This window comes from Zalophus californianus, chromosome 8 (assembly GCF_009762305.2).
Source record: "Zalophus californianus isolate mZalCal1 chromosome 8, mZalCal1.pri.v2, whole genome shotgun sequence".
In the NCBI taxonomy this organism is placed as follows: domain Eukaryota; kingdom Metazoa; phylum Chordata; class Mammalia; order Carnivora; family Otariidae; genus Zalophus; species Zalophus californianus.
In genome coordinates, this window is record NC_045602.1 from 135569730 (window position 1) to 135580019 (window position 10290).

The 10290-nt window shown below is 48.9% G+C and overlaps 1 protein-coding gene across 2 annotated transcripts; it reads left to right on the plus strand.

Annotated features, from left to right (window-relative positions):
- The first annotated feature begins 643 nt into the window (after nt 1-643).
- On the plus strand, nt 644-8657 carry C8H20orf85 (chromosome 8 C20orf85 homolog). 2 transcript variants are annotated; one of them, XM_027622932.1, is made up of 5 exons: nt 644-770; nt 2696-2777; nt 3508-3624; nt 4234-4335; nt 8255-8657. In XM_027622932.1, exons 1-5 carry the CDS (start codon nt 703-705, stop codon nt 8414-8416), a joined length of 531 nt encoding a protein of 176 aa, XP_027478733.1. In that variant the 5' UTR covers nt 644-702; the 3' UTR covers nt 8417-8657. The 2 variants fall into 2 exon arrangements, with proteins under 2 accessions (XP_027478733.1, XP_027478734.1); XM_027622933.1 differs by lacking the exon at nt 3508-3624.
- Nucleotides 8658-10290: the final 1633 nt, after the last annotated feature.

The window sequence follows — 10290 nt, forward strand, 5'->3', positions numbered from 1 at the left end:
GACAATGTGCAATGGTGGAAGCCGTTGGGTCAGTAAGTCAGCCAAACGATTGAGTGCCCCAATTTTGGGGGGTCGGTGTTGATGGGCAGGAAGGAGAGTGTGGCTATGGCGTCTGCAGGCCATCTTATCGGTGAGTGTCACTGGGGGATTGTTCTAAAGAGTGAATGCCGACAGACATGCATGCATGTGTTCTCCCAAAGCCACGGACAGGAATACTCAGAACAGCACCGCGGTGGCCAAAATCTCGCGCCCCAAACCGGTGGCGGCAGGATGGAATGCTCCTCGGGAGTGGAGACGAACGGTGATTATTTCCTAATCCAGGCGGTGGCCGCAGGGGTGCGTTCTCTGTGACAGAACTGATGAAGCTTGGTACGCCTCGGATGGGTACACGTGTCCGTTTGCATACTTGCCTCACATGTAGGCCTAAATTTTAAAGGGACCGGGGTGTTAGGGGTTGAGGTTTCCCCAGGGTTTCCCGCACAGGAGGGGGCTACTGCCACCGGGGCCAGGCAGGTGGGCAGGGAGGAGGGCGAGGGGGCTCGGAGGCGGGCAGCAGGCACACGGACGCAGCCCCACCCGGCGCCAGGTGCAGCGAAGCCTCCGCCTCCGCGTCCCGCGTTGCTGGGCAACCGGTCTCCCTGGCGACGCGAGACGCTGAGCCCGGGGCTGGTGCGTGCGGGCGCCCCTGAGACCCGAGCCCCCATGGCGGAGAAACCTCTCAGCACCGCTGCGGCCGAGCGCATGAACCTCGTGGCCCAGGATGAGATCTGGTAATGCCCAGGATCCGGTCCCCGGTGGGCGGGGCCGTTCCCACCTCAAGCGCACACACCTGGCGGCCTGTTTCCCCCCCAAGTCCTGGAGGTGGTCGACCTCTGGGCGCGACCTCTGGGCGCGAGGACCGTGCGCTGGAGGTGGTGGGGCAGTGAGCTCAACCAGAAAGCCTTTCTTCCTTTTCTCTCAGGCACACCCCTAAAGATGAAAGATATTACATCTGGCTTTACAACCATCTGCAAAGCTTTGCTTGTTGAGAGCCAACATGTTATTTTTAAGATTTACCGAAGTTTTTATAAAAAGGAAAACAAAAATCTTAATATTTGTTCAATTTGAACGAGAGATAAATATGCTCTTTACATTCTCTCTTGAGTCTCCTGCTTTTTTAAATAGTAAGAAATTTTAACTTAAATCCTTCTTCTAAAAGATTTATGAAAAAATCCTTTTTCTAAAAGATTTATGTTGAGCAGACATTTGTAATGGATGTTTTTATTTGGCATTCTCTTGAATTGCTAAATACACCATCTCTTTAAGGTTTTAACCAATATGGGAGGTTACTAATTTAAGATGCAAGTAAGTAAAGTTTAGTAACAATAAAGCATAACTGCTTACCTCTTAAACTGAGTTATCTCTCAGATTTTTGCCATTTCCTTGTAAAACCTTTGTTAATCTCTTCATATTTTTCTTTAAACTGGCTTTGTTTCACTCAAACTTATTTTTATAGGAAACTTTATATCGCTCTTGTCAATGGAAAGCCAGTATCATTTGGCATAAAATACACAACTCTTAGTTTTTGTAATCTTTGTCTTTATCTACTTTATCTACTTTGTCTTTATCTACCTCCTACTTGGATACCTACAAAATCACCATAGCAAGTATGTTCTGTCCATTTAAAATGCCCCTTCCTCCCTTCTCCACCAGATGAATTCCTATGCATCCTTCAAGACCCAAATCATACGGCCCCTCCTATACGAAGAGAGCTGGTGCAACCCTTAGACTGTTCTTCTGTCCCATGTCCAAAGTGGCTATTGAGCCCTTAAAATGTGACTGGTCCAAATTGGAATGAACTGTAAATGTGAAATACATACGAGATTTCAAAGATTTCACACCACCAAAAAGTAATATTAAAAATTAACTTCACCTGCTTACTTTTTTTTTTTTTTTTTTTTTTTAGTGTGGCTGCTAGAAAAATTGTTAATTATGTACGTGGCTCATATTTGAGGCTCACATTACATCTCCATTAGACTAGACTCTGCTTTAGATGCTCAGTGCCCAGGGCAAAAAGCTTGTTCGGGGGGCCTCCAAAACTATTGAGACACTGGGGGATGGGGATGGGGGGCAGATATTGATTCCAAAATAGGAAGAGAAACTTGAAAATCAAAATGAACGAATGTTGAATTAGATGTTTGCAAAATGTGGCACACCAGCTCTCAACTAGTAGGTCATTATATATAAATGATATTTAATGTGGAGCAAAGGCAGGGCCAGGATTGGGGGGGGAGGGGGCCCCTGGTGGGCAGTATTTAAGGAAGGCTGCTTCTCAAGTTCATGCAAGTGAAGGCTCTGCACTTGCAGGAACCTGGGAGGAAGCACCCCCTTAAATTTTGCACCCCAGAAGCTTCACTCTCCCCACCTCACTCACCATACCAAAATGAGGAATCTTGTCCCTAGATGGTCCCTCAGGCAGAGCCAGCCTCCAGTCCTGTCTTCTCCCCAGTGTGCCACCCAACCAGGACCTCTGGTTCTTTCGACACCTGCCTCCCTCACGGTCTTATTCTGGCACCCAGCTCCCGTCCCGGCAGAGTCATCATTCAGTCAATGTGCATTAAAAAAAATGTAAAATGTTCCCCAGTGGATCCTTTTAGGGTTTGCTACTTTCACCTTTTTCAAATACTGTCCAGCACTTAGGAACTTTCTTTTTCAGGAAATACCGCCTAAAGGCTGAAACTGAAGCACGGCAAAACTGGGCCCAGAACTGGGGATTTTTAACAACCCCTCTCGAGGAGGTAAGTATAAATTTGATGAGCCCAGGGGTGATAGAATTGATTATTTCAAGGAATAAACGATAAGGACGCATATACTCCACAAGAATAAAGTTCGCGTTGCATACGAAGACCGCTAATTCTGAAACCTTTCTTTCATGAATTTATTGCGCACCTACTACATGCCAGGCATCCTCCAGCTGCTTCATCTGAACCAGCTCATTTAATCCACACAAGGACCCTTGTGCAGAGGAGGGTGCTGTTTTATGCCCATTTTGTAAATTAGGAAATTGAGCTCAGAGAATTGCGAAGTCATACAGCTCACAAAGGGAGGCACCAAGGAGAGAAGCTGGTCTGTCTGATTCCAGAGCCACTTGGCCTCAGACTGCCCATCTGTAAAAGGGATGAGAGTCCTCAGCTGCCTCTCTGGGCGATGGGGAAGTCCAGATGGGATGAGAAGTAGAAGCCAGGTGGATATACGAGGGATTACTGGGAAGATACTCTCGGTATTTTCCTAAGCCAGCTAGGTAACAAGAACAGGGAAAAGGGCCAGGTGTAATTAATAGGGAGTGGTGGGGATGTCCTCAGAAACCCCCGGCCCCGTGCAGGGGGAGCCCCCATCAGCCCAGCCGAGGGCTGAGCTTGCAGAGAGGATAACTCCATATTCCCATTGTTCAAGACAGTCCAGAAATGCCCATGTTTAAATGAGATCCGAGTATAGAATAGTGGCTCAGATGTATAAAACACCATACAGATACCAAATGCCTATATGGGCTTCAGTGGGATGGTGGCCACCAGACTACAGCCTTTCAAACCACCTCCAGGACAGGACACCCAGAAGCCACATTTCTTTGGACGGATGCAGAACCACGTAAGAATCACATAATTCAAAACATTCATGGTTCAAGGCAGCGTAACCCCGTTTGTAATTTACCCCATCCCGCTAGCTTTGAAATTATGCCATTCTTAATGAATTTTTTAATACTTACAGAGTTATACAACTTGAAATGTTATGCATAAAATGAGTCCTTATTAATATAAAATGCATAAAAAGTCTATATTAATATTCCTTATATGTAATTAAGTTGTAATTTCAAAGAGTTTGAAATTGTTTTAAAAATTAAAAGGGGGGTGGGGGCTCTCCTCTAATATTTTAAAGATTGGCCCTGAAACCTTGTTGGCAATTATTTATTTGAGTCCGTAACCTGTGAAGTTTTCTCAAATTATGACTCGGGAGTATAAATTAGCAGGTTGCCAAAGGTGGTGGGGGACACGGCAGTTGATCACTGTATCCAGAGGCTGCGCAGCCTGAAGAGCCAGTCCCCGAACGGCCCCTAACTGTGTGATTGCACCAAGCTCCCGGACGTTTCTCAGCGCGGCTTTGGTCTCCTGCAAAACGCGGCGCCCTGGGGGGACGATGCAGAGAAGGCTCCCACTAACCTCAGTCTGACGCTTCCCATCTCTGGGGATTGTGTTGCAGTTGCTCAAGGGTGAAGAAAAACCCCCCACCCCAAAGCCCAAAATCGAGCTTCCCGAGCGGTTCCACATCCGGCCCGTGACCCCAGTGGAGAAATACATCAAGGTTTGCAAAGTCGTTTTGAATACTTGTTCTCCTAAGTAAGAAATAAGTGTGTTCGCTCCAGGAGCACAAAGCCAACCCCCAAAGGTAAGAACACAGTGGCAGCCAGCAGGTGGGAGGCCAGCTTCCACGCCCTTCCGGAGCCCACAGGTAAGGAGCACATCGGGTTACTGGTCTCGACACAGGCAGGAGCCGCTGCGTTCAGCTCTGCAGAAGCAGAGGGAAGCCAGGAGAATGACGGGGTCGGTCCAGTCATTCAGCAGACATTTACAGGGACTGGGAGGGTAAAGGCCCGGGCTCTGGAGTCAGACCACTGAGACCCAAATCCTGCTCGGCTGCTCACCTTCTGTGTGGTCTTGCATGTGACTCGATCGTTCCATGTCTCCTTTTCCCCTGTACGGTGGGGCTCACGAAAGCACCTACTACAGCGAGTGGCATCAGGGTTCCGTGGGATAATGCCTGTGAAGGATCTGGAATGTTACCTGGCACTTTTAGAGAGAGCTAGGGACGGCTAGCTGTAAGTAGGCACCAGGTGCTGGGTTGGGCAAACAGTGGCAAACAAGAAGAGGGGACTCCAGCCCATGAGTCTGGCTTGGGGGTGGGGAGGTAGGGGGAGGCCCCGTGAAACAAGAAATTCAACAAAATTGGGGGTGTTTTTTTAAGATTTTATTTATTTATTTTAGAGAGAGAGCACGTGTGTGTGCATGAGAGAAAGAGAGAGCGCACGAGTGGGGGAGTCAGAGGGAGAGGGAGAAGTAGATTCCCCACTCAGCAGGGAGCCCAACATGGGACTTGATCCCAGGACCCCAGGATCATGACCTGAGCCGAAAGCAGATGCTTCACCAACTGAGCCACCCAGGTGCCCCCCAACTAAATTGCTATTTGCTACGCTAGATGCCATGGAGACAAGAGACAGGTGAGGTTTTGGAGGGTAACAGGGGTTGGGGGTGCCCATTGATCTGAAGACTGAAGGATGATAAGGATCCAGCCCTGGAAAGGCTTTCCAGCCAAAGGGAAGAGCATGTACAAAGGCCCTGAGGCAGAACAATTTTGGTATATTTCAGGAACAGCAATGGATGCCATGAGGCTGGAGTTTAGTGAGCTGGGGGTGGGTCAGAGTGGGAAGGGAAGTGAGGTGGATGGAGAGGTGGGCACAGCCAGATCCCACTGGACCTCAGAGGCCAGAGGAAGGAGTTGAACCCAGTCTGCAATGGGAAACAGAGCTGTGGCATGGTGAGGACTGCCTTTTTGAAAGATCCTTGTGGTTGCGAAGTGAGCGACAGGCAATCCCAGAGGGGAGAAGACCACCTGAGACCAGTCAGCCATGGACATGGGTCAGATGCCTCTAGGACCTGCCGAGCTGGGTACATCCCCAGGCCTCCCTTCATGGGTCCATCATTTTGGTCCTGGATTTTGCCCTCTGCCAGGCTACGGAGAAAGCACTTCTGTGTCCTGATGAAAGAAGAGATGTAAACTCACATGGAAGGCAGCCAGGGGTGGGAGGAGTCAGGCTCTATGAATTTTCTTTTCCTGATGCTCTCAGGGTCAGACCGAGCGGCAGGCACAAGGTGAGTGCTCAGTGGTGAGTGCTCAGTGGGAGCGCATCTGATGGCTGAATGAACGAATACGCTCCAGTGAGATATGTTGAGAGTGTTTCCCCCCTGATTATCCAGCAATATAGATTCACTGATATTTTAGAAATACAACAAAATAATAAATTAAGGAGTGCCTGGGTGGCTCAGTCGGTTAAGCGTCTGCCTTCAGCTCAGGTCATGATCCCAGGGTCCTGGGATCGAGCCCCACAGCAGGCTCCCTGCTCCGCGGGGAACCTGCTTCTCCCTCTCCCTCTGCCCCTCCCCCTGCTTGTGTTCTCTTGCTCTCTCTGCCAAATAAATAAGTAAAATCTTTAAAAATAATAATAATAATAAATTAAAATATCCATATATACCCTGACCGTGATTAGCATTTGGGGGAGCTCCTTCTGGATGTTTCGCTATGCCTCTATCTACCACCCCCAAAGAATTGCTAGCTCTTCTTATTGTGGCGTTGTTGCTCACCCTACTAAGTACTTTACATGGTCATCTTATTTTCACCACAACACTAGAAGGTAGGTATAATCACCGCCAAACCCATTCTGTCCCTGGGGAAACCGAAGCAGAGGGCCTGGGGGCACAAGGACCTTGATCAGGTGAGAAAAGCACTTGTCCGATTTCCTTCTGAACGTCCTTCCTTGCTGAAGAAACGGTCCCCTTCTTCCTCCTTCCCATCCCTCCTTTGGGTGGCTAGACCCTTTTAAAAATCTATTTATTTTTAACAGGTGTGCTACACCCCAAAATGCATGCCCTGAAAAGCCTCTTTCCCTCCCCTGACTCTCAGTTTCCCAGGCACCCTTCCAGAGACCAGATCGGCATATGCAAGCGCGTTGTGTGGATCTTTAATCTTTTCTCCCTTGTTGCACGAATTATACCATGTTTCATCTGTTTTATGCACCTTTTTTTCTCTTAGCAGTTTATGTTCAACATGTCCCGTCTCAGAACATACAGGCCTGCCTCACCGTGTTAGACTGCTGTGTAGTGTTCTATCGTATTCCATCGCACGCTGCTGAGCGAGTCCCCTGCGGTGAACCGCAGGCTGCGTCCGGTGATTTGCTATCACCCCAGGGCTGCAGTGAACCCCCACACCAACACTGGTGTGACGCGCACAGATATTGAGGATGTCTTAGGACAAGTCCCTAGGAGTACCTTTTAGGTCAAAGGATGTCTGTGTTTTCATTTTTGGTAGATAAGCGCTCTAGTCGCCCTTCACAGACAATGAACCAACTTGTTCTCCTGCAATGCCCTTGTTAACGGCGGTGTTTTCATCTCTGCCAACGTGGTGGATGAAAGGTGGCATTCCAGGGTGGTTTTCGATTACATCTCCCTTACAAGTTGGAGGTAGACTTGAAAGCTAGTCTGTGTGTCCCAAGGGCCCGTCTGGACAGGCGCGGAAGAGCAGGCCCCTCTGGCATCTGTTGATGACCTTCCCTGAAAGTAGCCTCTCAGGAGATTAATTTTAGCACTTCCTCGAGAACATACGTTTGGGGGCTTTGTGCGACAGTGGCAGCCAGCCCGCCAGGACCACCCCCACCCCTCCCCCCGCCGCCACCACCACCGCCTGGAGCACAGATCCCTTGAGCCGAGCATTGAACGCATAACCCCACGCATTTGAAACCGCTCTGTCTCAGTTCTCCTGTTAGAACAAATATTCCTCGTGTTGTCATCATTCAAATCACCCTGTAAAAGCAGAACAGAACATCATTTCAAATGGAAGGGGAGAAACAGCCTGAAAATTTGCCCTCATTTTTCAAATATTTCAAGTCTGTCCAAGGAATTGACAAATGAAACTGTATTTTTTTCATCTCAGACAGAACCTCATTTCCCTTTGGTTTTTAATTAAATTCCATTGCTTTTCATTCCCGTGGTCCCCACAGTCTGGGGTGTGCGTGGGTGTGTACACACACATATCATAAAGCCTTCCCATCGAAACCGGCAGATTTATAAGTGCCATGATACCATCCGACAATATTGTTCTATATTTTATAAAGAGTGGTGTGAACTGTAGTATTTGATATTTCTATACCTCACTCTTTTTTCCCTTTTTGCTCTTTTGTCAAATGAAAATTATTTTACTGGAGGTTGTGAATGAACGTGTTAAGCATGACCAGATAAAGAAACATATTCGGTGTTCATGACTTTTGCAGGGAGAAGTGAGTCTCGGGGTCCAGGTGATTGGAGCATGGTTACCTTGGGTGCACCTCGCTCAGGGATATTTTCTTTCCTGTCTTTTTCCCATCAGGTCTCCCTCACCGATCCTGATGCCTCCGTGGACAAGCCTCATGTCACTGTGGCCCCAGGTGGCTAAACCCCATGCCTTTCCATTCCAGATCCTGCCATCGCCCCCAATCCCGAAGACGACCCAGGGCTTCATCGGATGGAGATCCGGGGTGCCCGGCCTGAACAAGTGTCTGGAGCACGATCATGAGATCAGAAGCTGCAAGGGGGCATATGCCAAAGAGCTAGGCTGGCCGAAGCAAGGCATCCACTGAGTCCAGATAGACTGCAGGCCCTGGGCAAGAGCGGGTCGACCCAACCACCGGGCACCCAGTGTCCATGCCCAGGAAGGGGGGCGCTCCCCCAGCAGATGGGGTTCCCCTCCACATTTGCTCAGCAGATGTTGCAAAGAACATGAAATAGCCCTTTGACTTTTTTAGTTCATCTACCCTCCCTTCCAGAACATTCTCATCACACACTCATTCTTGATTAATGTAATAAATAAGGCAAAATGGATGCTCTCATTTTTTTTTTTTTTGATACTTTGGGAATTCTAAGTATGGCTTTTTAAAAAAACAACGTGATTTCATTTTAAAAACAAAATTCTGTATAAGTCCTTTAATATTGCTTTCAATCCTGTACCTCTCACCACCTGTTTGAGATTGTAGACCAGGAGTCTCTGCACCCAGACATTCCTGGGCCTGCTTTTCAGGAGGAACAGAGCACTTCAAGGATGCCTCTATTCTCCTTTCCCAGGATATTTGCAGTAAGTCAACAGCTTTAAAGGCAGAAATGAGGCCAAGATTTGCCACTGAGTATGGATTTCCAGGAGAGGATGGGTCTCCCAGGCTCTGTTAAAACCTGCCCCTCCCCCTTACCTGCCCTGTCGCAGCACAGATGGCCACCCAGCTGGCCCAGCTGGACCATTTTCCTTCCACCATAGACATTTGACACTAACTCTGAGGTTTTGTTCCAGGTCCTACAAATGAGGGACAGACAAGGGGGTGGAAACTGAAGCAATCCACAGAAGAGAATGCCGGGAGGAAAAGCCCTCATGCCCATAGGCCCCTCCATCCAGACCCTAAGGAGCAAGAAAGCAGAGAGTTTGCTAGAAGCCTGTGGAAGCTGGTTTGTGTAGGTTTCTCAGTAGCAGAGCTCGATGTCTTCCTTAGACCCATGGGGTGGGTTCCTCCCTGTGTTTGCTTGACTGGGGCCCAGGGGGACTTCTGTAGGGTTCAATCCACCCACAAAGCCCATCCACCCAAACTTTTCCTATTCACCTTCCTACCCAGGTGTGGATGGATGTGCTTTACAATCCAAGAATCCCTCATCTAGAACCTTCCCCCAACCCTGAGCACTGGCCTCTCTAGCAGGCTTCCACATGGAGTCCATGATGTTGAGGGCACAAGATACCCGGGGGACAGAAATCCTACTGAATCTGGGCTATCCCCTGCAAGGGGGGCTCAGAGAGCCTCTAAATTCTAGAAGCCCCCTGCAGAAGAGCCTCTCGTGTTCAGAGATGTTGTTCTCTGTAAAGTCTGCAGAACGTGATTTGAGTGAGCAGCCTTCTTACTCCACCGTGCTGGCTGCAGACGCCTTCAAAGCAGGCTACTCAGGTACTAAGAATAGAGCCACGTAGCAAAACTGACGCCTGGCCACCTAGTTGGCTCTCTGTTCCCCCACAGCCCTCCTCCAACCCAGGTTTCCCCTGGAAGAGCCAGAACACAAGAGAAGCAGCCCCTTCAGGAAGGCTTGTCCGTCCCTCTGAGTGGGGCGCCCACACTAAGCACCTGCCACAGGGGCCACCATGGCCACCAAGAAATCCTACAGTCATCATGGCTCAGATCCCACCTGCCACCTACAGACCACACATTTGAAGGAGAAATGTCACAGCTCTTCAGGTTCTGAGAAAAAGAGAAGCAAGGTATTAGGGATTGAACTGTGTTCCCCCCCCCCCCAAGAAAAGATATGTCGAGTCCTAACTTCCTGTACCTGTCAATGTGACCCAAAATAGAAAATAGGGTCATTGCAGATGTAATTAGTTGAACTGAAATGTGGTCATCCTGGAGGAGGGTGGGCCCTTAATCCAATATGATTGGTGGCCTTATAGGAAGAGGAGACGGACGACCATGTGAAGAACAAACATGCA

What these genes read in the sequence shown, in the direction of transcription:
- C8H20orf85 (XM_027622932.1), top strand. Translation starts at nt 703, where the DNA reads ATGGCGGAGAAACCTCTCAGCACCGCTGCGGCCGAGCGCATGAACCTC. An exon ending in TTGGACGGATGCAGAACCAC is followed by an intron (nt 3,625 to 4,233) that starts GTAAGAATCACA and finishes ATTGTGTTGCAG; the next exon opens with TTGCTCAAGGGTGAAGAAAA. An exon ending in CAGTGGAGAAATACATCAAG is followed by an intron (nt 4,336 to 8,254) that starts GTTTGCAAAGTC and finishes TTTCCATTCCAG; the next exon opens with ATCCTGCCATCGCCCCCAAT.